The 26090-nt window shown below is 45.8% G+C and overlaps 1 protein-coding gene across 1 annotated transcript in view; it reads left to right on the top strand.

Moving 5' to 3' along the window:
* Window positions 1-16340: 16340 nt before the first annotated feature.
* ATP1B1 (ATPase Na+/K+ transporting subunit beta 1) overlaps window positions 16341-26090 on the top strand; it is a 32141-nt gene continuing 22391 nt past the window's right edge. Inside the window, exons 1-2 of the mRNA XM_028726616.2 lie at window positions 16341-16837; window positions 22549-22677. Of these exons, the coding sequence (XP_028582449.1) occupies window positions 16741-16837; window positions 22549-22677 (226 nt within the window). The 5' untranslated portion in view covers window positions 16341-16740. The remainder of the gene's footprint in view (window positions 16838-22548; window positions 22678-26090) is intronic.

Here is a 26090-nt window from a genome sequence, read left to right as displayed (position 1 = left end):
ATTAGCATATAAGAGACAAAGAGGGAGAAGGTAAAACCTTTCATTGTACAGACCATGTCTGAGGGTGGATTAGACCAAGCTTCGGGAGAACTTTGTCAAACACTAAATCTCACCTAATGCAGCCTGAAAACTTGGTCAAATAAAATACATTACTGGTTGACCTTTTCCCTCTCCCCCAGAGCTTTTAATAAGAACCAATGTGTGTGAAGGGAGACTTATTTAAATGGTGTATATGAAAGTTTCTGGGGCTTATAATAACATTACAGGGATAAATATCCCTACATTATTGTGTTACTTGGTTGTGTGAATGTACCTGGAAGGTGGGGGATGGGGCAGGGACTCCATCTTGTTCTTTGCCTCAGGCAGCAGAATGTTTTAGTTTGGCCCTGTTCAACCTGCATATCCAAACAGGAGAAAATCCAGAAAAGCAACTCAGAGAATTATCAGTTCATCTGAGAAATGTAATTGTCGTTTGCTGATCCTAAAGTGTAGACAAAACATTCTCCAAAACACAGTCAGCTATTCTTTTGACGTATATTCTTCCATTGCTTTCCTGCTCCTCTTCTTTTCTGAGTTAGGTGTTTTGTTTATTTTTCCTTTTGCTTTCTCATTGGGAAGGACTGGAGGAGATTTTTGTGCTGGACACATTTAAATGATAGCTTACAGAGACAGTCTAAACTAAAACAAGGAAACTATACAATCAAAGCATAACAAAGAGACCTGCAGTTGAATGCAGGAAGCTGTATTTATCAGAAAATTATTTTGCTCCATCTATATTCCCCATTCCTAAAATATAGTGGAAACGCTTTCAGAATAACTGGCAAACAGATCTTTTAGGTATTCTTGGCTACGACAACCACCAAGGAACACAGGAAGTGCTTGTGTCATCAAAGGGCAGTGATTATGGTTGGTAAGCTTACATCTTGGCTGGAGGGGTGAATCACAATGATAAATACCCCCCTTTACTGGATCGCAATCGGTGATGAAGATTCTCCTCCTACTGAATCTGGCAATACCACCTGATGTTTAGCTGGCGTTCAAGTCCAGGAAAGTGTTTTACTATCTTCCACTGGCTTGAAACAGCTTCATTATTTCCTGAAGGATGGAGGCCCATCAACCATGATTGGTGCACTCATTATGATGTATCCTGCAGCTGAAAATGCTCAATACAGAATGCAGCTACTTGTGTCCTAATGGGAGCAGGACATGGAAGCAACCATAACCTTCTTTGTAGCAAATGGAACACCAAAAGTTTCTCCCCTATGAACCCTCCCCGTAAGATTTTCAGAGGATGCCATGCTTCAAATACCAATTTTGTCTCTTGGAAAATCAGCAAGGTTGAATCTTCTCCCTTGTGGCCCATGACACCAGAGACAGCACAAGAGCCTGTATCTCCTGAGGGGGGAGACCACCCCCTCTCTTCTTCCTCCTCTCCTTCTACCCTTCATCATCCATTCCCCACCTGTTGCTACTGCGGGCAGAAGCATCAGTGTCACCATACTGCCCATTTAACCTATTTTTCTCCCCTCCTCCCCCGCAACACTCTGAGAAAGGACCAAGCAGCAGGACTTGGTCCTTCCTCAGAGCAATGAATTCTGGGTAAGTTGGCCAGGAAACTGTTTGCTCTACTATGATGCTTTAAAGCCAAACTTCCAGCCACTGCAGCAAAGTGGCAGGTCTAGGCAGTCTCCCAACCGCCTTGCTCAGAATGCATCACTCTGAAGAAAAACACACAACCTCGGCCTTTTCTCTGAGCAAGGTAAGAAGGAGGGGGAAAGCCAGGTAGAAGCTTTGTGTGGGTGGCAGTTAGGGATGAGGGAGAAATTCAATTCAATTTGTCTTTAAAGGCATGTCTACCTGATTCACACTTGCCAAAAGAATATTTGAACCAAAACATTGCCATCTTTTGAAATGTGCAGCTCTCCATATTTTGCATTGCAATGGAACTTTCCCGTCCTACCCCATCTGCTGCCCATGCCCTCCCCAAATCTGCTCTGGAGGGTTGGAGAAATACCAAAAGCAAATTTATTGGGTTCATGAGTGAGGAAAGGGGGAAACATTCCATTGCGTAAGAGGAAATCCTTGTACGGATGGAACAAGGGAGTTAGCACTGGAATGGATTCCATCCTCTGCGTTTTGAGGGTATAAGTTCATTGTGACATGTATCCCCACTATTTTTTAAATTTTTAGTTATTTTAGTAAACATCTGTTTTATGCATGCTTTTAAGTGGTGACTTCTTTAACATATTCTACTTGCCTGTAGCGCTGAAATATAATTTTGTTTTGTTTTGTTTTTATATTAGGTAAAGGTAAAGGGACCCCTGACCATTAGGTCCAGTCGTGGCTGACTCTGGGGTTGCGGTGCTCATCTCGCTTTACTGGCCGAGGGAGCCAGCATACAGCTTCCGGGTCATGTGGCCAGCATGACTAAGCTGCTTCTGGCGAACCAGAGCACCGCACGGAAACACTGTTTACCTTCCCGCCAGAGCGGTACCTTTTTATCTACTTGCACTTTGATGTGCTTTCAAACTACTAGGTTGGCAGGAGCAGGGACCGAGCAATGGGAGCTCACCCCGTTGCAGGGATTCGAACTGCCAACCTTCTGATCAGCAAGTCCTAGGCTCTGTGGTTTAACCCACAGCGCGACCCATGTCCCTTTGTTTTTATATTGTCTACAAACTAATTCAATAAATTCTATTCTATCCTGCTTACATCCATTGACATTAGTGAGTCTACTCTGAGGATGACTAACATTCACCCAAAATTAATAAATGCAATTTTCAAGAATTTTTCAGGAACAATCTACTATCATGCAAATAAACTGCACAAAGGGTCTTTGTATTTCTTTTTCTGAGTTGTAATTGTTTTCTTCTTTTTTTTATTCTGTAAAATTTGTAGCAATAATCCCCATGCTCCCTGACCCTGAATTCCCTGCACATGTACAAAGAAATATACAGTAGCATCAGATGTATTCATCTTACACTCTGTTGGAGCCACGGATTGGCTGATTGTTATACACTCCTGTTCATTGGCTTTATTGTACTGGAGGACAGCTCTAGACTTCAAAGTCAGATGCTCATGGAGCAGACAAAGTATTTCCAGATCAAGGTCCCTGGTGATAGGGGTGGATCGAAGTGTTTGCCTTTAGGGTAGGTTTCCCATTCATAGGGGATTTCATATGTTAAGACATCACTGCATGGAGCGGAATGGCTCTCACTCCCCTTTTGTTTTTGTTTATAGCCTCTGCAGACAGCTCACTGCAAAGCTGATCTAACTGGGTGACAGGGCATCTGTTGACATGAGAGTCTGTCTTTGCAAGGAAAAAGATGAGAAAGGCAATTTTAATTAACACAACAGGACTTGCACTCTATAGAAAGGCATGCCCAGAAATCATGCTGAAATTACAATGTAGGCTGAGATGATGTGGGGGCTGCTACAAGGAGACAGTGGAAAGGAAATGCCCACTGCAGTCCTCACACCCGTGCAAATTAAATTAAGGATAGGGAGAAATTTGATTCAGTTTGCATTTAAAGGCAATTGGCACTTTCTGAAATAATATGCATACCAAAATACAGCCTTCACAGTTCTCTGAATCATCTCCAGGCAAGCAATGTGCATAAAAATGCATATATTAGGGTAAAGTTTGCAACAACAAAAAATGCAAATGTTTGGGAAAATTATTAGGGGGGATTAGGGGGAATTGCTTTGCAAAAAAATTATATTAGGCCAAATGCATACAAACATGTGCATTATGAAAAAATTGAACTGGGGAAGAACCCCACAAACTGATGCAGAAATGTGGAGAACTGAACTTAAATTCTGAAAAGCAAAAAACTGAAATCAACAAATTTGCCCCTCTCTACCTGAGATGTACATAGGTTAGTGTCAGAAGTAGTATGGCCTGTCCAAAGACATGTTAAATGCTGCCAGTACTACTAGTATTGATTATGGTTATAGTACTGATAGTGATAATGGCTGGTTTATTGTTTGTTTGTTTATATTTCATAAAATGTATATACCACATTTAAAAAACACACCTCAGAGCAGTTTACAGAAGAGACTCACCTAACATGGTAGCTGACATAAAATAATCTGTTAGGTATTAAAACCACGGCAGCTGCCACCACCAGTTATGAGACTAAGAGCGAGTTCACACATTCACCAAACAAATGTTCATCTACACATGGAGTATGTTTTTCGGTTTCTCCTGAAAGTCAATAATGTGGGAGAAAAACACACTTCTCCAGAGAGGGCATTCCACAACTGAAGAACTACCACTGAAAAGGCCCTGACACTGCTTAACACCAACCAAGCCCTCACCTGCTGATCATACGGTCTGAGATGGTTAATATTGTGGAAGGTGCTCTTTTAGGTACTTGATTCACAAGCCATTTAGGGAGGTGTATGCTAGTACTAACTCCTTGTATTGTGCCCAGCCAGTGCAGAACTTTCAGGACCAGTGACACATGGTCCCATGAGGCTGCCCCAGTCACCATCCTAGCAGCCACACTCTGCACTAGTTGCGGCCTTCGGAAAGTCTCCAAGGGCAGCTCGACACACAGTGCATTACAGTAGCCTAGATGAGAGGTCAGCAGAATAGGAACAACTGAGGCCAAGTTATCTAGGAACAGCTGTAGCTGGCAAATCAGCCTCAGGTGGCATAAGCCTTCCTTGGAATCCAGGAATACTCCCAGGCTATGAATCTGTTCCTTCAGGGGGACTGCAGCCGCTTCCAGAACAGGTTGTACTTAATTCCTGAACACTTCCACCTCACCAGGTTTCTAAGGAGACTCCCTAATGCCATAGCACTGGAATCTCACAGAGGCCAAATCAGGCTTCCCTGTCACTTTCCAGCCCAGTTGGAAAACTGCCTCACCTTTGTTCCCTTTCATAGCCCTTGCTTATGTCACCTCCAGCTAAGGGAGGGGAGAAGGCCTGTCCCCTTCAGTTCGCCTGTTAGAAGTTTCTTCAGCTTGTAGTTTCTGTGGCAACACTTTGGCCCAAACTTACATAACACAGCCAATACTTAACAGGCTATTTACTTAATATAGAAACTGGTTTGACCATTTTAGCAGTCTCTTCAGTGCCATCTTACAGCCGTAAAATTGCACGATTGGAGGGAACCCAAATTCCATTTAGTCCAACTCCAATTGTATTATATTACAAAAGATTAGTATGCCGGTAGTTATGGAAATAGAAGATGGATTATGCAAGGAATATTCAGATGGGGCCAGCATGCCAAAAATGGCGAAGGGATACTAGGTGGAGATGCATGGAACAAATTTAGGTTAATGGGGGAAGTCTAATAAATTTAACCCTGAAATCCTGCAGTTCCTGGGAGGTGCCCATTGAAAGCATCAGTTCTCACTCTTGTAGGATGCAGAGAGCACTTTGATATCAGTATGGCTGAAAATGTAGTATGACGACAGATTTGAAGCCATGAGCAGACCACTTTGGCCTCTTGACTCCCCAGACAAATCAGAGAGGGAACTACTTCAGTCCTCAAGTTAGCAGATTTTGATTTCTCTTCTGTTATTTCCATGGGGAAAGAAATAGTTGCCAAAGGAACCAGAAAATGACAAAGGAATACAAGACAACTGTTAGCCCCCTGAAGAATAGCTCAGTTGGCAGAGTATGAGGCTCTGAATCTCAGGGTTGTGGGTTCAAGTCCCACATTGGGTGAAAGATTCCTGCATTGCAGGGGTTTGAACTAGATGGTCCTTGTGGTCCCTTCCAGCTCTAGAATTCGGTGATTCTATAAACCCAACCTGCTAGCACAAGCCTCTCAAGGCAGTGAATGAAGCAATTCAACCACCTTCAGTTTACGCACACGCACACACATAAACGAGTCCTTAGGATTTCATCCTTATGTTTAATAAATAACAGGCTTTTAAGAAAACGCTCGTCATAAAGCAGCGTGTAGCAAAAACAACCAATTCAATATCTACTGTAATAAATCCGAAAAGTCGTCATGAAAACAATCAGACAGCTCAGCATAAATTCAGCATGCTGACTTTCGGCAATGTCGAAGGAAGTTAGGATGGAAATGTGCATTGTTGCAAAGCAGTGTGGTTTCCTGTGCAAGAGCTGATAGGAGAAAAAGGGAAGGAAGGGAAATGCAAAGATGACCTATTGCGTGGAAGGAGGAGTGGAGAGAAGTTCTTCTTCAGGAGGCCACAGTAAATCAGGAGGTTGTCCTCTGCAACAGGACACTGGTGTCTGTGATTGAATTGTTCCTTATGATTTTTTGAGAGCCAGACATCCTTGCTCTTTGATAATAAGATGCCTCTTAGTTATCCAGCAAAAAAACAACAATAGGGAAAAGAGAACAGTGGGTTGTTTCCAATATGGTACCATACGTGCCTGATTTTCATGCACCACATGACAACTGCAATGTGCATGTTCATGCTGCCTCGTCTTGGAAGCAATCTTATCCCCACCCTCCTGCTACCACCAGAGGGCCAAATCAGCGCATCCCTTGCATGAAAGCTTTCTTACCAAATTATGGAAAAGTAAATTTTGGACTGAAGGGGTAGATTTCCTTCTTCAACTCGTATAAAGGCCAGCCTTAAAGGCCGGCTGATCAGGAGATCCAACCAAGCTTTTTGTCTTAGCAGCAAATGACATGATGCTTGTTTGACAAGATCTGTGTCATGACGCCAGACCAGGAATCCTTGGAGACAGTGTCCTTCAACAGCCCTGGGGAAGAAAAGGATGATTCCCCCATGTAGAGCTGTAATCCATGGAACTACAATGTTTGGTCCACAGACTCCTTGGAAAATCAAGAGACTCCCAAGGAGGCATACTAACAAGTCTAAGAAAACAGCTGCAGAAGAAGACACTGGCCCATTAACTGGCTAGATTCAGGGATGCAGCCTCTAGTCAATAAATACTTAGCCAAGGCTATGAAGATCAGACAGTTGCCCCAGGACATTGCTGAGACAACTTGTATGTTCTGCCTCAGTTATAGGATTATTAACTTGGTACTGAAACCTGCACCTCAGTCCCTCTCCAAGGTGCTGATCCTCCATTATTTTGCCTTCTTGTCTGTTTGGGACCCTGGACTTACCAACTTTGCCCTTGCTTAGGCCACCACCGACCTATGGTGGTGGGCCTTCCTATGGATCAGGACAATCTGTTTCCCAGGGAGGACACATTGCTTGGTATTGATTACTACATGCCTGAGAGTTGATGGCGTTCTTCAGCTCATCAAGGGAGGGAGGGACATTTGGCTCTTCCAACACAAGCAGAGTCTGTCTTCCCTACAGAAGGTTCAATCCCCAGCATCTCCTGGTAGGGCTGGGAGACAAACTCTTCCCTGAACCCCTGGAGCCACTGCCAGTCAGTGTAATAGACAATGCTGCGCAAGGTGGACCCAGGATCTAACTCAGCATAAAGCAGCTCCTTATGTTATTCCTATGTTCCTAACACAATTCCAGTTAGCTAGATACGTATGAATTTGCTGGGCATTTTCTGTGTATCTCTACATCAATATAATATTTGCAAGGGGCACTCCTATTTTCCCAAACTCCTGATTGCCCAAGTGCTGTGTTGTTTTCCATATCATTCTGATAAACTGTGATACATTCCCACTTTTTCCCAGGAAAGGGTAGAAGCTCTGAGGTGCTTATTACCATATTTAAACCTAACATAACTACATTAAGCTGTTCCATTATAACACAGGAAGCTGTGCTTTTAAAGGCATTTTATTATATTATCAAAAACAAGCAATATATAATTGAGAGAAGCACAATTCACTTCTCTTCTCTTTTTCATTAGGATATTGGATGCAAATCAGAAATGAGGACTTGTCCAAAGTAGAACAGCCAAATAGACTATGCAGATCCAGAATCGACCTGTTGTGAAAGATATGGGCAGATCCAGACCATATATTCAAAGCAAATTCAACACATTCAAAACCATGACTTCCCCCAAAAGGATCCTAGGTTGAACAGATGCTCAGAACTTTGCATTTTAACATCAGAAATAAAAAAAGATTTCTTTTTAAAAAGGAAAATGAACACTGGGGAGAAAGGGGGGTAGCCTTGTTTTGTACCACAATTCAACTGCATTTATTTTGAGACAACATCCATTCATTTGTATTGTTTCTTTAGATTGTGAATAGTACATACTGCCCTTTCAAATTTGGTGCCAACTTGAAAGTGGGATATGAATTCTAAATTCCAATCAACGTAATCAAAGGCTTTGAATACACTCAACACCACTAATGCTAACACAGTTTTATATAATTTCCTGTAAGCCAGTACATTTAAAAATCACCCGATCGTATCAGCAATCTTGGGATGCAGGGTGTATAAATTCACTAACCATGTTTTTAATCTAGCTGCTTAGAGGGCCATGGAAAATTTAGCATCTTGACTTAAATAGGTTATCGGGTGGTATGATTACATCTTAACCCAGTATTGTCAACACAGGCTGGCAGTGATTTTCCAGGGCTTCAGGCAGGAGTCTCTCCCAGACTTCCTGGGAGATGCCAGGGATTAAACTGTAGACCTTCGACATGCAGAACAGATGCTCTACCCCTGAGCTGCAGCCTCCTAGTCGACTTACTTATTTAATGCTATACCACCAAAGTTCTTTGAGCAGCTGATAAAAACAATCACATTGTGTTACAATAAAAATATAATAACAGCTAACCATATTCCAACAGGGACAGGATGTTGGCTGGGGTTGATGGAAGTTGGGAGTCCACAGCATCTAGAGAGCACCCAGTTTGAGAAGACTGATCACAAGCCATACAATGGAAGTGTTGTGTTGTGTTTTGGAGTACCAACAAGTTTCTAATTAATCAGGAAGCAATGACTAAGGTTTTTCTAGTCTTATACTTGGGAAAATCTGCTCCTTTATAATGTAAGTTCACCGATTTAACAACTCAAACAGAATTAGAAGGTGGGAAGTTTTGTTTCTTTGCATTCCACATGCATGCACTCGAATCATCTTATTACATTATTTCAAGTACCATCCTTATACTTGTTTTGGGTTTTTTTTTTGTCCCATTAACCTTTTATCCATGAGTTTCTAAAAGGGTATGTACCTTTTTGCTTAATGTAGTGTAAAACTCCCTCAGGGGCAAAACCCAATATGTTCTAGAAAGTGAATTATAAAGGAGAGGTGGGGGGAGGAATGTATTTCACTACTTTTAATAGGTACAGAATACATCCTGGCACAATTCCTTTCCTTTTGACAGAAGAGGAGAGTGATTTTTGGCCAGTATCAAGCTTAGGAAGGATTTGAGAGGTTTCAGCTGCCAAACCCACCTTCGGTGATGGCTGCCTGTCTTTACACTGGCCGGCTGCCACAAATGAAAGAAAACCAAGAATGCCAGAGTTGATCAGAAGTTGTGTGCTTGCTGTACCACAATTTATTCTGCAGGATATGTGGTTCTTCCCCGAGGGAACTTCTCTCTGTATAAAGCAAAAAGGTGGATGGTGCCGAACTTTATGGGGGGGGGGGAGCTTTCCTACATGCAAGCCCGCTACAAAGTTTACTAGAAATGTTTATTTAAGTAATATAAAATTTTGGTTTTCAGTGAGAAGGCAAAGTCACATTCCATTGTGTTTTGTAAAGGTGGTATTTTAGGGACACTGGATCTACCTTATACCAGGTCAGGTCCAGCTACCCCTGTATTGTCTGCTCTGACTGGAAGCAGCTCTCCAAAGTCTCTGGCAGAGGTCTTTTCCATCACCTGCCAACTGACCCTTCTAACTGGAGCTGCCTAGGATTGGACACTGGGCCTTTCTTACGCATAGCATGTCATTAAGCCATGATCCATTATTTTGGATAAAGGACAACATTTTCTTTCTTTCTTTTATATTTTTTTAAAATTAATTTTCACAATAAACCATCATTACACTAAAACAAAAACACACACAAAATAAAACAATTAAAACATCTATATACACTCTTAATATTGATCCATATTTTGGGATTCCTCAAATCCCCTGACTTCCTTCCACTTCCTCCCCTGGTTCCTTTCTATTATTTTCATTTATGCATGTCAACAAAAAATCTTTATCTCTAATTACTTCCATAATTAAACATTATCCATAACATTCCAAGTGGGGTTTTAAAAAAAATAAAAATCCTGCTAATGTATTGACTTCCTTACATTGCTTTTGTATATATGCAATAAACATTTCCCATTCTTTTTTATATTTGTTGTCATCTTGATTTCTAAGTTTCCCAGTTAAGTTAGCCATTTCCGCATATTCCATTACCTTAATTTGCCAATCTTCTTTAGTAGGGACTTCTGAGGACAAAATGTTCAGTTAAAAACACAGGCAATAGCTGACAGCCAGAACCAGAACTTTGGAAGATGTGTGAATAATGCATGTGACTGAGCTTCACTATTGCGAGGGGAAGGATACTTTTATGGGTTTTATGGCTCAGACAACATAGAAATTTCACTGCTATGAGTGGTTAGCTCACTGCACTATCCAGACACACTACCCACCCAAGAGGCTATATTTTCTGTGACAAGTTGTATTTTTTAAAAAATATATTTAAAATTCTCTTCATTTGTTTTGTGAGAAAAAGTCTATTTCCACCTTTCAGCGTTTTTAGCCAATGAATGAAGCCATAGCAAGGATGAACATTTAGAAAAGTAGTTCTAGCCAATCAGACAAAGAGAATGTCGCAGTGAAACACCCGTTATCAAGAAACTCCTTTGGCTGCAACTGGCTTGTAGATAAATCCATAATGATTTATCTATTGTCGAAGGCTTGATATGGATTCACATTCTTATATTGAGTGAGTTTATGATGCAGATGGGATCTGAATCCAGGCATCCTTCCATAGGAGGCTACTAGCATCCGGGAATGAGTCCTCCTTTCCATTCTCTGAATGTGCTAGTCTCCAACCCAATCAGTGCATCAGGAAAGTAACCCACAATGCTGAGCAAGTGAGAAAAATCAGGTGCTTCACTCTTGCTTCTCAATCAGAGATGAGATGTTGTGCCACCCACTTCCTGCCTTCCTGGCCATGTGGGCTGGAGGATGGTAGCATAGATGAAATATATTTCAGTCCCATCTGTTCCATGTTGTCAGCCTACCAAATGTTTGGCTGGAGGTCCCTTCCTACACACTCAGGAGTTGTATTTTCAGTGCTCAACAGCAAGCAAAGATTGGGGAATCCTGCTTTTCTGAAGGTGACACCTCAAAAGATAGGGAACCCCCTTTCCCCAAGTGGAAGCTGCAGTTAAGCTGTTGAAACAAATGTGCATATTAATAAGGAGTTATTAGACCATTTTCATTCTGCTACAGCATGTGCATTTTCACCAATTATTTCTACCTCAAGAACAGGTGTGGATCAATCAGATTCAATAAGCAACGCGTTTGCTTCCACTTCTTGATTTACTAGGAATATTCCTGGAGGCAGAAGTGTGTATTCATGAGGAATGAAGGCTTATTATTTGGTCTACACCAGGCCCTACACAGAGGATTGTATTTAACATAGTGCTAAGGCTAAGATTAAGCCAGCCCAAGAGGTTACCTTGCACAATGGAACTTTCTTCCCATCTCCTGCCTCCTCCTCCTCCTGACACCCTAATTCCTCCAACCCTCCAGAGCAGATTTGGGGACGGCGCGCTGGCTTCCACCAGCACAACAATCTAGTTGAATAGGGTCCATAATGAGTAAAATCCATTTGCACAGACTAGGCCTTAGTAATATAATTAACTGGATGCCCGCAATACATTGGTGGGGATGCTTGAAATCTGCTGCATGGTTCAGCTTGCCACCGTAAGCCTGGTATTTCCAAACATTCTAACATGGAGAGGGCAAAAGGAGATAATTAGTCTAATAGTTGTTGATGTCACAATGGGTCTTAGTTATGTACCGAGACGCTGAAGCTCAGATTAGAAGGGGAAAAGTACTGGCTGCAGGGGGGCCTTTCAGAAAGACACAAGCTCCTTGAATCATTAAAAAAAACAACCACACAAACACATTTATTTATTTATTTCCATTTATGAACCATCTCCTGTAATGTAAAACATCTCAAAGTGATAAAACAATATAAAAATGTCAACAATGAAAACGTAACCATCTCACACATCAAAGCAATTTCATACACACAAAAACAATTTGTTCAAAACATGCCATTTCTAAAATAGTATCTTAGTTATCTGCCATCACAAAAGACAAGGAGAAAAGGACCTCTTGGACACAGGGACACACACAACTCAATAATGTGAACACGGAAATATGGCTTTGCTTACTGCTGTTCCTAGTGGAATAGAGCTATATGCAGGTGGCGGAGGCTACATCCCAGGGGGCAATGGCACAACTTTCTCAAACACCGGCTCCAATTATATGTTAAGGCAGTAGATCCACAGCTTTAAATGCAGAGTTACCCAATTTGCAGGTATGGGGCATGTAGGGATGGCTGTACCAATCTACTTTGGGGCCTCTCTATTTCTCATTTTCCCAATCTTAAATTCAGTTCTCTGCATTTCTACAGCAATTTGTGGATTCTTTAAAATCCTTATGAAAATTATTTAGCATATATAGGGGCCAGCAATCGGTTAAAAACTGTGGCAGGATTTTATTTGTTTGTTTTAAAAAGTATTTAGGGACCACTTAAAGAAAGGAGGCCTGCTGGACTTCTAGAGGGAGGAAATTCCACCAATGTGGGGCCAACACTGACAAGGCCCTGTCCACTAACGTCAATTGGGTTGATGGGTACCATGGACAAGGCCTCTGAGTCCAATCTTAGGACCTGGGTTGGTTCATTCGTATGAGTACAGAATAGTCCTTCAAATAACCTGACCCTGATCCCAAACCATTCAGCACTTTAAATATTTGTGCTGTCCCTTTAAACTGAGCCCAGAATGGGAAATCAGCCTGCGCAAGCATCCTGGTGGCCGAATTTTGCACCTGCTGAAGTTTCTGAACTATCTTCAAAGGCAACCCTACCTAGTCTAGTTTGGACATAACCAGCACATATGTTACTGAGGCCAGGTAAATTTACCCTAGATAGGGTTACAGTTAACAAAGCAGCCTAAACTGGTAAGTCACTCCTAACCAATGAGGTCATCTGTGTCCAGGAGTATCCTCCCCCACCCCTTAAAAAACCTATTTTTCCTTCATGGAAGTGTAACGCCAGGCTTCCTCAAGCTCGGCCCTCCAGATGTTTTTGGCCTACAACTCCCATGATCCCTAGCTAGCAGGACCCAGTGGTCAGAGATGCTGGGAATTGTAGTCTCAAAACATCTGGAGGGCCAAGGTTGAGGAAGCCTATGTAATGCCATCCAACCCAACCCCCCCCCCCCATTGCAAATCTCTCTCCAAAGCAGTGGTCTTCCCAACCAACATCACTTCTGCATTCTCTTCACTATATTTCAGTCCGTTTACCCTCATCCATCCCAAAACTACCAGCGATCAATGGTCCCTATGTTGGGGGGTTGTACTATGGAGGAAACAATCAAAAGTTTTCTGCGCTCCCTATCCCCATGCCCCTTTGGCCACTTATACGGCACCCCAACTGCTGGACATCCTTATGGGGCAGACCAGCATTTAGATCAGGGGTTGTCAACCTACTGCCCACTAGTGGGCGTTTCAGGATTCTAGGTGGGCAATAGGCGGTTCTATGGCACAAGCTGAATCCTCCTTCCACCGAGCACTGGTGGGCGGTAAGGAAATTTCACCATCAAGAAAGATGCATTAGTGGGCAGTAGGTATAAAAAGGTTGACTACTCCCAATTTAGATAGATGGACCTTCCATCTCTGCTACTTCTTTACCTATTCCTTTCCCAAATGTTTCAACTTTCTGTTTCTCACCAGTGTTCAAGCGGAAGCGATGAATATTCTCGCCAATGTACTCACAGATACCTGGATCATTAGAAAGCCATTATAATTATAACATGAACAATTTGCACTGGGCTGACAAACAGAAAAAAGTGGTCATAAGATATATGCGTTTGCTCCTTTTGAAAAACAGCAAACCAGGCCAAACTATCCACAAAGTTAAATGTGCATTTGCATCTAAGGTAAGAGAGTTTGTTTGTTTATAAGATACAAACTGCCCTGGTTGGGTGTCAGAGTGGGCCTAGGCAGGTGCAGAGAGAGAGGTGTGTGTGAGAGAGAGTGCACTCTTGCATAAGAAGCCATGCAGTGATGGTTTGCTGCCTACAAGGTGTAGTAAATGGATCTCTCCATGCAGAGAGCTCTTGTGTCTCAAGGCCAGTGTATGAGTCCACACAAAAGGGGAAGGGGAGGGGATCAAGGGCAGGGGAGAGGCCCTAATTAGAATCAGTAATTGTGGAAAGCTTCCCCACCCCCCACCCCACTGCCTTTAATTTGACCAGCACGCTCTGTATATGTTACTGCAGGGCTCTCCGAGTCCAAAAGCAGCACATTCTTCAAGGTCAAACAGAGAAGGAAACACTTCCTGCCATGTATATTCCGCCCACCCTGACAGCCGGATCTCTCCTTCCCTGCTTGTCCCTTTTCTTTCCTTTTTCCTTTTGAAGTCCTGCCTCCTCCTCTCCAATCACTCTTTTAGCTACAGTCCCTTCCCACAGGCCTCCTGCTCCCAGGCCACTTGCCTACAAATACTTGCAGGTGGTTCCAATGCAAACACAGGAGAGGGCTGTGCTGGCACGGGGCTGAGATGTACTATTGACATTCAGCCTCCCATTGTCATCTTTTTCTGCCTGCGACCTGAGCTGTGGAGCAGGGAGCAGGGGGAGGGGAGCAGAAAAGCAGTGTCGGGTGGAGCAGAGCCCAAAGACAGTGGGGAGAGGTCTCCCCCCACAAATATACCATCCCTGTGCACTGCTCTTCCTGCTCAGCTCTCAAGGACTCTGCAGGCATCATGGGAGAACAGGGAATAAGAAGAAGGAAAGTTCCACCATGCAGAAAGCATTCTTCCTTGGTCCCTGGGACCATACCCTTGGGTGCTTTCCCAAGGTCCCTAGCTGCCACCTCTGAGGACTCCATGGGAGCAATGGCTCAACAACCCCTGGGTCATAGATTTTGTAGAGTTGGATGGGACCTCAAAGGTCATTAGTCCAGCCGCCTGCAATGCAGGAATCTTTTGTCCAACGTGGGACTCTAACCCATTCCCCTGAGAACCTCATTCCCCACCGACTGAGCTATCCCAGAGATTCTGCCCAGCTGTACTGTACATTCTGGGATGCGAGTGGTGAATATCTGGAATCTCCTGCAGCACTGGGGGTTGAGGTGGGGGAGTCCTGGGACTACCTGACCTTTGGGATGAAGCAATCTGGCTGAGCGGGCAACGACTTTCCGCAATGGGGAAGGTGGCTGCCTCCACGAAGCCGCGCTAGTGGGGACGTTGACCCAGGGAAGGGCATTCCCCGGGCAGAAAGCTGCAGGGATGACGTTGCAGGCAGGCGGAGAAGCCCCGCCTCCAGCGGGCACCAGCAGCGAACGAGGGACAAGCAGGCGAGCAGGGCGCGCACCTCTCGGGGACAGGAGCTCCTGGATCGGGGCCTCCTCCCAGCCCTTCTCCACCCTGAGATCGGCTGCAGGCGAAGCCGTTGGTCACCATTCCCAGCCGCCGCTTCGGGCAGAACAAGGCGCTTCACCCGTATGCCTGGCGCGCACCTTTGACCAGGACTTGACGCGGGTCTTTCCACATTCCTTTTTCGAACAGGAAAAAAACAAAGGGGGGAAAAAACCTCATGTTGCGATTCATGGTCTGGACGCAACAAAGTGAGAGACCTGCACCGTTTTCAGCCTGCCCCATTTTCACTGCCTAGAGGGGGGGGGGATCCCCTAGGCTGGTTTATTTTTTAAGGCAAGACCTTCCCGCTTCTCCCCTGCTGCTTTCTTGACCAACCCCGGGCTGAGCTCAGGTGAGGCGCGCGCCTCTCCCGCTGCAGCTGGCTGCTTGTCTGCGGGACTGGCTGGACGCTTTCCCCGCTTCCAAGCAGGCTCCTCGCCCGCCGCCTCCGTCCACCTGCCCACCGAGCCCAACCCGCCCGCCGCTGCGCCTCATCTGCCCGGAGAACGCGGCTGCCCGGCTCCCGCCTGCCTGGCTCTCTCCCCCCCTCCCTCCCCATGCAGGTGGAGCCTCTCTCCTCTCCCTGCTTCTGCCGCCGCGCGAAGCAGGTGCCTGCCCGGGCGGAGGGAGGAGGGAGGGGTACGCAAGGGAGCGGGAAGAGCCGCCGTCGCCGACAACCTAGCCCGGCTCCCGCCATCTCCTGCGGCTCGCGCACTTGTCCTCTCCTCCGCCCCTCCGAAGCCCCACGCCCTCGCCGGCAAGGCGGCGCTCTCATTGGCTACCGGCATTTGGGTGGGCGGCGCTCGCCCCAGGAGTTGGGCAATATATCCCGCACGAGTGGGAGGGGACACAGCTAATTTTTCTCCTTGGGCAGAGCCAGGTTTCGTGCTTTCTGCTTCCCTTCCCACCCCCCCGGCTTGCGCCCTGGTTCACTCTCCCTCCACCCCGCCCCCAGGCCACCTCCTGCACCGCTTTGCCCGGCTGCCGGTCTCTCTCTTTCTCCGGGCACGGATTACTCGACACGCGCGCTTGTCCGCCCGCGCCAGCGCCAAGCCAGCGCCACCTCGTCAGGGTGGGACGCCCCGCCGGGCACACAAAGACCTTCCGTTTGGTCGCCTGGAGAGCGCGAGCGCCCTGCCGGCGGGAATTTCGCGGAGGGGACGCGGTCTCTGAAGCAAAGGCTGCGGTCTCTGAAGGGGGACCGGACTGCAGAACTCCTGGTCGTGAGGCGACAAGCCGCGCCGACCTCCGCTCATGGCTCGCGGGAAGAAGGAAGGCGATGGCAACTGGAAGAAATTCATCTGGAACTCGGAGAAGAAGGAGTTCCTAGGGAGGACCGGGGGCAGTTGGTGTGAGTACCTTCTTCCTCCATATACGCTTTCTCTCTCTCTCTTTTTTTGCCCTCTCGGCTCCCGTCTTTCCAAACCCCCCCCCCCGAAGCGGTCTTGCAGGCGAGCCGCGCGGGAAGGAAGAGCCGTAGTGCGCGCTCGTGTGTGTAGGCAGTGGGCGGCAGGTGGAAGCTCCCCTGTTCGTGCCCTGCCTGGAAATGCTTTTCCACGCTCCCTCGCTCGCCTCATTGTGATCCGAGGCAGGCGGCTGGGAGAAGGTGCTTTCCTTGCCCGGCAAGGCTGGCTTCTCCACCCCGAGCCTCCCCTGCTGAGCAGCTTCCGACGACCACTTGGTCGGCGTGTCGAGGAGGGAAGCGACCCGCTCTGCAGCGCCAGGGCTGCCTGGGATCGTGCGCGGTGCCAGGCTCGCGCCTTTCCCTGCAATGTGTGACTCGTCGCTCTGTGTTTTTTGCCGGGGTGTGGTGTGGTTTTGGCGTGTGTGGAAAGAAGGGTCTCATTCATTGCGTGCCTCCTCGCTATTTTGGAAGATGCACCTCGGGCTTACTAAGGCTAGCCGGCTCGCTTGCTTTTCCCAGGCGCGACCGTCTAGACAGGAGGAGAGAGAGATTGGGGGGGGGGATCCCCGGCTTTCCCCCCTCTTTTTCCCCACTCGCGATGACTTGGGTCGCTCCGAAGCAGCCTGTTGCCTCTGCGCTAGAGGAAAAAGCCGCTTGCTTCTCCTTTGCTCCTTGCTTTGCTTTCCCCGCCTGCAAAGGTCGTGCTGAAGGGCACTTGATGTAGTCAGCCAAGCCTGAGTCGTGATTGCGGGCAGGGTGGAGGGGGTGGGGGCGACGGAGAGAGGGGGGAGCCCGACACACACCCCTCTTACTCCTCCCCGCCCGCCATGCTCCTCAGCCACTGCAGCTCCCTCCATTGCCCACTCAGGGAGGGGAAAGGACGCGGTAGTGGTGCCTTGTGTGTGTTTGCAGTATCTACCTCTCTAAAATGGCCACGATGAGATGTGATCGTTGGTGGGAACGGGAGAGAGAGAGTGAGTTAGGGTTGCCTTCCAGACTCTGCCCAACCCCAAAAGGGTTAATAATGCATCACAGCTCAAGGTTAGTCAAGGTGACACCTTCCCAAGCAAAGAGGTAATGGAAGGCTGGGTTGGGATCCCTGAGGGAATCAGAGGGTGGGGGGGGGATGGGGTGCCACTGCAACCACCAAGGACAACCACCAAACCACCTTTGGTACTGACCACACATTTGCTTGGAAGCCGGATTTCATCCTTTTGTCATGCACACCTTTATTTGGGGTAGGCCTGCTTGAGCTGCTGGCAGCGGAGATAAAGAGAAAAGGTCAGGTGGAAAAGCAAAGGGAGCTTTAGGAATAATAAAGTCCTTGAAGGCTGTCTCCTAGCAACTAAACCCAACTTGAATGAGACTGAGGTTCATGGCCCATTTAAAAAAAAAATTAAAGTCAAACCTTTTCAGGCAAACGCACAGTTTCTCCTTCTCCATTTGCTTACACCTCCGAAAGGTGCCTGAGCATCAAACTGTTCCCACTGCTTTTTCTTCTTTCAATATGACCCTTCATAATGCTTCATGTTGCTGCTGACTGTATCCTAACCTGCTTTGTGGAGAGGGTAGCATTAATTTTGAACAGGCTCCTTTGATGACAGACAATAAGCGCTTAACACAAGCCCCCTCCCTTTGTTGTTAGCAGATAGAAAAGTCTGTAGCAATACCCATAGGGGTAGCATGGAGCATGCCCAGAGCTTTTTGGCATTGGAAGCATTTAGATTTGTCTGCCCTTGAAGGGAAGGGGAGGGTGCCCTTGAATCTCCTCCTCCTCCCTCTGCTGAGGTTTCCGCAGGTGATCTTGAGTGTCTCTGTAGAGCCATCCATCAGAGGAGTTTCCGTCTTATCTAGAACTTTCCATTCCCTTCTAAAACTCTTTGTGCAAATTTAGAAACATCTCTGATTACTAAGGCCAAAACAGCGAATGGATCCAAGGAAAGGGGGAGCAGAAAGATTGTTCGTAGGGAATAAGAATGGCTTTATTTAAGAGGACCTGACGTTATAAATAGCTTCTTCCTTTTTAAAGATAGCTGGGGGAAGAGAAAAGGTTACGGTGTTATTTTTGAAATGATTCACGTATTGGTATAGGAACTTTTTTGTAGTCACCCATGAGTTTCTGCCAGCTGCTGCTGCCAGACTTGCACCGTCTCCAGCCAGTCAGTGTCCTGTTGGAAGTGCCACACATCCGGAGCTTCCCGGTTCAAATCCTTGGCCGGAGTCTGCATAGAAGGCAGATGCAAAAGGGGATTCTTGCCCAACGATGGGAGAGGAGCTAGAGTCCACAGAGAGACAGAGCTACAAAATGGGTGTTCAGACAAAATCCCGTCTTCAGAGACTCTGCTGCTTAGAATCCCTTAGAAACAAAGATGCCTGGTTGCTGAAAGGGCCAGTAAAATGTCCCTGATTTTCTCTTTCTGAACAGCTAGACCAGCTGAGGCTCTTACCTGTGTCCTAGGAAATAAGCTGTTTTGTTTCTTTTATAGCCCATGCACTTTCTTCATATAGTAGATGCCTTCCATAGCGCACAGTAGGCTGTGTACTTTGATGTGGTTGGTTTTTGTTAACATCCTGGTCAGAAATCTGACTTAAAACACCTGACTCTCTGAAGCACTTTGATTTTATTATTATTAAAGTAAAACCTACCCACAGCACCTTGCTGTAAGCGGACATACTCTTTGGCTCGTTACAACAGCACCTCCTATGACTGTACTCTGGAAAAAATGTCCAAATCTCTCTGACGTCACAGCTATTTGCCTACTGCTGCCTGGTTACCGAAGAGTGTGTTAGCCCCAAGTGTGCAAAAAAAAAAAGTACTGCTGCTGGTCTCCATGTCTAATTTCCCTCAAAGGAAAACGAAAACAACCCCTATTTGATTAGGGTTTCATCTTTCACCGGCAGCTTCTCTGTATTGGTGTTCACTCCTTTTAAAGGACTATTTTAGCACTTTAGATAGATATTATTTCCCCCCTTCTGAAGAATATTGGGAAGTGTAGTTTGTTACGGGTGCTGACAGTTGTTAGCAGACCCCCGTCCCCCTGAAAGAAATAAAAATATGAGAGCTCCCAGGAAAGAGGGATTGACTGTTAAACCAGAATTGTAGATCTGTGGGGAGAATAGGATCTCATAACAACCTTCAGCGCCACTTAGAATCATAGAATCTTAGAGCTGGAAGGGACCCCAAAGGTAATCTACTGCCGCCCCCTGCAATGCAGGAATCTCAGCTAAAGCAGCCATGACAGGTGACCACCCAACCTCTCCTGTTTAAAAACCTCCAAGGAAGGAGAGTCCACCACTTCTCATGGGAGACGGTTTCACTGCTGAGCAGCTCTTACTGTCAGAATGTTTTCCCCTTAACAAGCTGCAGTTCCCAGGATTCTTTGGGAGAAGCAGTGACTGTTTAAAGTGGCATAATACTGCTTTAAATGTGTAGTGCAGATGGGGCCTCCAATACCTTATTTATTTATTGCATTTATTTCTCAACTTCTTATCCGACATGCATGGTTCTCCCTCTCATTTAATCCCCACAACAACCCAGTGAGGTAGGTTAGGCTGAGAAGCATTGACTGGCCCAAGGTCACCCAGTAAGTGGGGATTTGAACCCTGGCCTTCTGGGTCCTAGCCGACGCTCTAACAGCTACGCCCATTTGTAGTCTTGCACTGGGTCTCTTAAGTACCAACATGTTTGCTGCTGTGGACTTCTTAGTACAAAAACAATAGGGCATGAGTTGGCATCTTCACCCAGTAGGGCTGCCTTGTGATGCCTAGCACAGCATGTTATAGAGGTAATCCCTCTAAAGTCGCAACTGATAAAACCAGATTTCAGTATGCGCACAATTCCTGGGAACAACCCTCGTAATAAAGTTTTGTGTCCCCCTTTGCCTTCCCTTAACCCTAACCCTAACCCTTTAATTGCATCTGTAATTTGCGTATGAATCTAGCTGATTACAACTCAAGTGCAGTCAAATGTGTGACTTTTACAAGATGCTTTTATTAATGCACTACATAAAAGCAAGCTAAAAGTTGTTGGGCCACATAGGACCACAGGGCCACAGTTGAAATAAATGCTTGGCAAAAGGCATTTTGACTCTGGAGATCTGCCATACTTGGTGTTTCTTGATGTATTCATAGAGATGGAAGGGACCCCGAGGGTCAGCTAGTCCAACCCCCTGCCTGCAATGCAGGAATATGCAGGTGGCCGGTATGGGGATTGAACCCACAACCGTGGCGTTATCAGTGCCATGCTCTAACCAACTGAGCTACATGGAATTGAATTTTCATGCATCTTCAGATAGGGATGTGACTCCCCCAAACTGGGTCACAGTCACATTTACTTGGTGGTGAGGGCTCATTTACACTGGTGCAAGAGTTTCTAGCCACCTCCCTGTGCCTAACTAAGTGCTCTCTGTCGTTGCATGTAGCCCATGTATTTCTGTGCTCATAGGAACCTAGCCCACATAATCCACAGTAGCTCTTTCCTATTCTGATGGGTCCCATGTAAAGGCCCTGCAGAATCATGTGTGTACGTTCTTGCCCGCATGTTGTGGTCTACTGCAAAGCAGGGGTTGGGCATGTATGATAGGTCCAAGGTTCACTCCATGACCCGCTATGTTTAGAGCCTATTATAGTGAGACCCACCATAAAATTCTGCAGTGGATCCTCCTTTCTTAAAGGAATGCTCCCATTAAATTTTCAACCAGTCAATTTCTCTAAGTAGGGCATTCCACTCTCTTCCTCCTCTCCATGTTCTGTTTCTAAGGGATCACCCTACATTCTGTGCCTCCTACACGTGCTCAGACCTTTCAGACTGTTTCTTGCCCCCTCATGGTTTTTGTTATGTTTTTGTAAATACTTCTGCAAACCTCAACATTTCGCCAGCCACCCAGATGCTTCCCTGTTGTTTCTTGGGGTCCCCATTTTGACTGCAGTACTATTGGCACTCACTGCTTGTGTTCACTGTTAGAATTTGTGGTGCTGGGGCAAAGAGTGAACTGGCTTTGAATCCCACCAAGAGCATAAGTAGATCAAACAAAAAATCCACCCAAATCCATCATTCTGTTTCCAACAATGGGCAGAAAGCAGTAGGTATTAATTTTTCTGCATTTGGAGGTTCCACGTGTCTGTCATGGCTAATAACCATCAATGAACAGAACTATGCCCCACATTTTTTTCTGTACTATATAAGATTAAGGCCATTGAGCTCTACAGAACTTCTAAGTAAATGTTCTTAGTATTGCTGCCTCTGTGAACAGCAGTCCTGACACAATGCCAGAGAGAAAGAGAGAGATACAATACCACAAATAGTATGTTCAGGTCTGTCCAGGCTATTTTCAATGACATGTTATTCTTTGAGGGCATTGCCTTTGGGGTGCTGTAACAGGATTTCCTGCAGCCCTCCAGATGTTGTTGGACTCCAACTCCCATCACCCTTCCTCACTAGCCATGCTGCTTGGGGCTGATGGGAGTTGAAGTCCAACAACATCTCTGGTTGGGCTCCATCACTTTTGAACCCCCTTCCAACTCCGTGTTGTTTAATTGCAATTGTTGCAGAGCTTGGTGCTTGTAATCTTGAGAAGCTGCTGGGTACCCAAATGGCCTCTTGCATAATTAGCCTTCCATCCTTGACTGTTGTGTGTTTATTTTTTCTCTTGCCACAGTTAAGATCTTACTCTTCTATGTGATCTTCTACGGCTGCCTGGCTGGTATCTTCATTGGGACCATTCAAGTCATGCTGCTCACCATCAGCGAATTCGAGCCCAAGTATCAGGACCGAGTAGCACCCCCAGGTAACAATGTGCACTGATGAGGGGCGCTGGTCAAAGCTCCCCCCCCCACACACACACAGAAGGAGTGGTGTGTGCTTGCTTATTGTACCGCAGTGGATTTTATTTAGAGCTGCTGGATTTTGTCTGCCTCTTTCAATAGCTGCATGGCTTTCTTTATTTCCTCAAAACTTGTAGGGTCAGGCACAGATGAATTGGTAGTCTACTGTAACAAAGAAGGAAATTTTGGCTTGCCTGTGGTTTCACTAGGAAGCAGAGCCTGCTCAATCTCAGGCAGCAGGATCCACAGAGGGCAGCAGATCTGGCTTCCAAGGAATGCATCACCCACTACTATTACTACTACTACTTCTACACTACTACTACTACTACTACTACTACTACTACTACTACTACTACTACTTCTGCTGCTGCAATGGCAGCAATGGCTGCGTCACACTCCTTGGGGGCCAGATCTGCCACTTCTTCTGCGCTCCCCATCCCCACAGCAGCTATTCTCTTGGTGAATAGGAGGCACCGTCAATCTTCTCCCAGAGATGGTGGGGGCTGCCTTCTGGGTCTCCCAGGCTCTGTATCTTCCTGGTGAGACTCAGAGCAGGCCTTTTCTCTCCCCACCGACAGCCTTCAATTCCAACTTAAACCGTTGGGTAAGATTGATTTTCCCTCTTGTTCCTGATGTAGATCTTCACTCATCTCTTCTAACCTGGCTGGGACGTGTGTGTCATTTTTTGTGGTTTGCCTCAGGTGCCAAAATGCCTTGGGCCAGCCCTGCTAGAAAAGTGTGTCTTCCAGTTCTCGCTGTAATTTCCCAATGGGTTTTTATCTCACTGCTCCTCTAGTAAGTTCAGGTAAGTTCAGAGCAACAACCTCTGTGACCCTAGTTAGGCCAAGATTGCTTTGCTCAAGGTTTTATAACAGAGTTGAGTTTTAAGGCTGGGTATCCAAGCCCAATACTCTAGCCTTCCACTTTTCAGACCTGAAACCCACCTTTAGCCTCCTATGTGCATTTTGGGGAACCACTTCTCCGTTTTGAACCATATATTTGTATTTGTGGTGCCGTTTGGGCCCACCTCAAGTGTAGCTGTGATTCATTAGAGCAAGGCTAGAGAAGCTGTGGGGATAAATGTGCTGTTGAGCTCCAAGTCCCATTGTCCCTCACTATTGGCCATGGACAACATCTGGAGGGCCTCAGGTTCCCTGCCTGTGATTCAGTAGTGAGCTCTGTTCCACCAACTGAAGACCAATCAGTCTTCAACTGATGGGCTGGGAGCCAAAGTTAGTTGGGACCTCATCTTTAGTGGCACAATTACCACTTGTTATTATGGTTTACTCTCCATTTTAAAAAGTGTGGATAGGGGAGAGAGAAGGGTCACTTCCAGACTATTAGTATTTAGTGGGAGGGATTGAATCACTGGCTGCCTATTTAGATTTGCTCTATTAAAGTGGATTAAAGTGCTATGGTGCTCTGACACAACAAATTCACTTTCTAAGAAAGACTTATTGCTTAGGGCAGGTCACCTCAGAGAGCCCCAGATATGAAGATGAAGGACTCCTATCTCCCTCATGGTAGCATCAAATATTTCAGGAGAAGCTCCTTCTGGTAAAATTCTCTCTTCTACATACCTGTTAAAGGAGCAAGAGCCCTGCTGCCCACCTTTGCTTCTGAGCACCCTGGAGAGAAAATCAGGAAAAGGCAGAGATGTGCATCAACTAATGTAAACTTGATCCTTTGTTGCATATTAGGATTCTGTGTCTGATTAGACTGCAGACCATTCCACATGGGCTTATTTGTGCTTCATCTTCATGGTACAACATCCAGAGGGGCAGTTGTGTTAGTCCGTTGTAGCAAAAAACACATAAGGAGTCTTGTAGCATCTTCAAGACTAACATATTTATTATGGCCCAAGCTTTTACAGAACAGAATCCACTTCATCAGACACATGAAGTTGACAGGCGTGTGTGTACACACATATGCTAGTGTAGTGGCGGGGGGAGTAGCAAACAATTGGGTCAAATGGCAGCGAAAACCACAAAGTGCAGCCAGTCACAATTCAGTTAAGTGGCTGCTAATTGATAATAATGCAACCATTCTAGCGTTGCTAAGTTAATTTAAAGTTTCCATTTTTCAACAAAGGCACATTAAAGGGAGACTTCCCGCACGAAGCCACTGAATTACTATTAATCAAGAAGTTTGATTCTGTCTGTTTGGACATGAAGAGGGACTGTGTTGTCTTGTCCCACTACAGGTGCTAATCAGCGTAGCAAAACATGGGTGATTATGGGATCACCAGGTACTGCTGCTGGGAATGGTCACTGTGCTTATTTTGCACACACCAAACTTTTAATCGAATTAGGAACATAGGAAGCTGCCTTGGACTGAGTCAGATCATTGGTCCATCTAATTCAGTATTGTCTGCACTGACTGGCAGCAGCTGCCCAGGATTTCAGGCGTGGTTCTCTCCCATCCCACCTGGAAATGGCGGGGATTGAATTTGGAAGCTTCTGCATGCAAAGCAGAGGCTCTACCACTGAGCTGCAGCCTTTCCCCAGCTGTCACAGACTATACATTTTGCATTTAATTTCCATTTTACTCTACTGTTTTAACCATTCACACCCATAAGGTATATTATATACCTGCCAACTGAGAATAATATCTCGATTCTGAAGGGGGTTCTAGTCCACAAGAGCTTATGCCATAACAAATGTGTTAGCCTTTAAGGGGCCACAATAATATTTGTTGTCTATGTGGCACAGTACCTTCTTGGTGCCTCCTTTGATGTTTGAGTTACTTCTTGGGGATGGCATACACATCTAAGCTGTGTTAAGCACCGTCACTCATCACAGGGCAAACTGGGTTTCCCACCAGGTATTTGCTGTCTGCCTGCCATTTCAGGCTAAAAGTAGGCGCTTCTACTTTCAGTTCAGTCATGACTCTGTTAGCATTTAACCATTTGTGCAGACTGCACAATAAGATTCTCTGCCAAAAGGACATGGACCTTTATCTCGGATGGTCACAGGGTGGGTGGGGACATGTCTCTCTAGATATTGCTGGATTCCAATTCCTATCAGCCCCAGCCAGCAGGGCTCAAAGGTTGATACAATGGGAGTTGTGGAACAGCAAGAGCTGAAGGACTCTGGGTTCTCAACCTGCAGCTTACAATCTGCATCAGGGAAGAAAACACTGTGATTCAGATCAGCAACAATGCAGAAGGGGAGGCAAGCACAGTTAGGGCAGTTCAGAAAAGCCATTGCACTTAGAAATATTTAGTGGAAGAAGGAGAAGAATGAATGCAGGATAAAAGGATGTTCTGGAATAGGGTGCAGCCTGGCACAAGGTACAAAAAAAAAAGGAAAATGGAAATAATTTTTGTTTCAGTTCATTTCAAACTTTTATACACCATGTTTCCTTGCAAATTTAT

This window comes from Podarcis muralis, chromosome 4 (genome assembly GCF_964188315.1).
Source record: "Podarcis muralis chromosome 4, rPodMur119.hap1.1, whole genome shotgun sequence".
Classification (NCBI taxonomy): domain Eukaryota; kingdom Metazoa; phylum Chordata; class Lepidosauria; order Squamata; family Lacertidae; genus Podarcis; species Podarcis muralis.
Note: the sequence above shows the minus strand (reverse complement) of the source record. Positions and strands in the feature narration are given on the sequence as shown.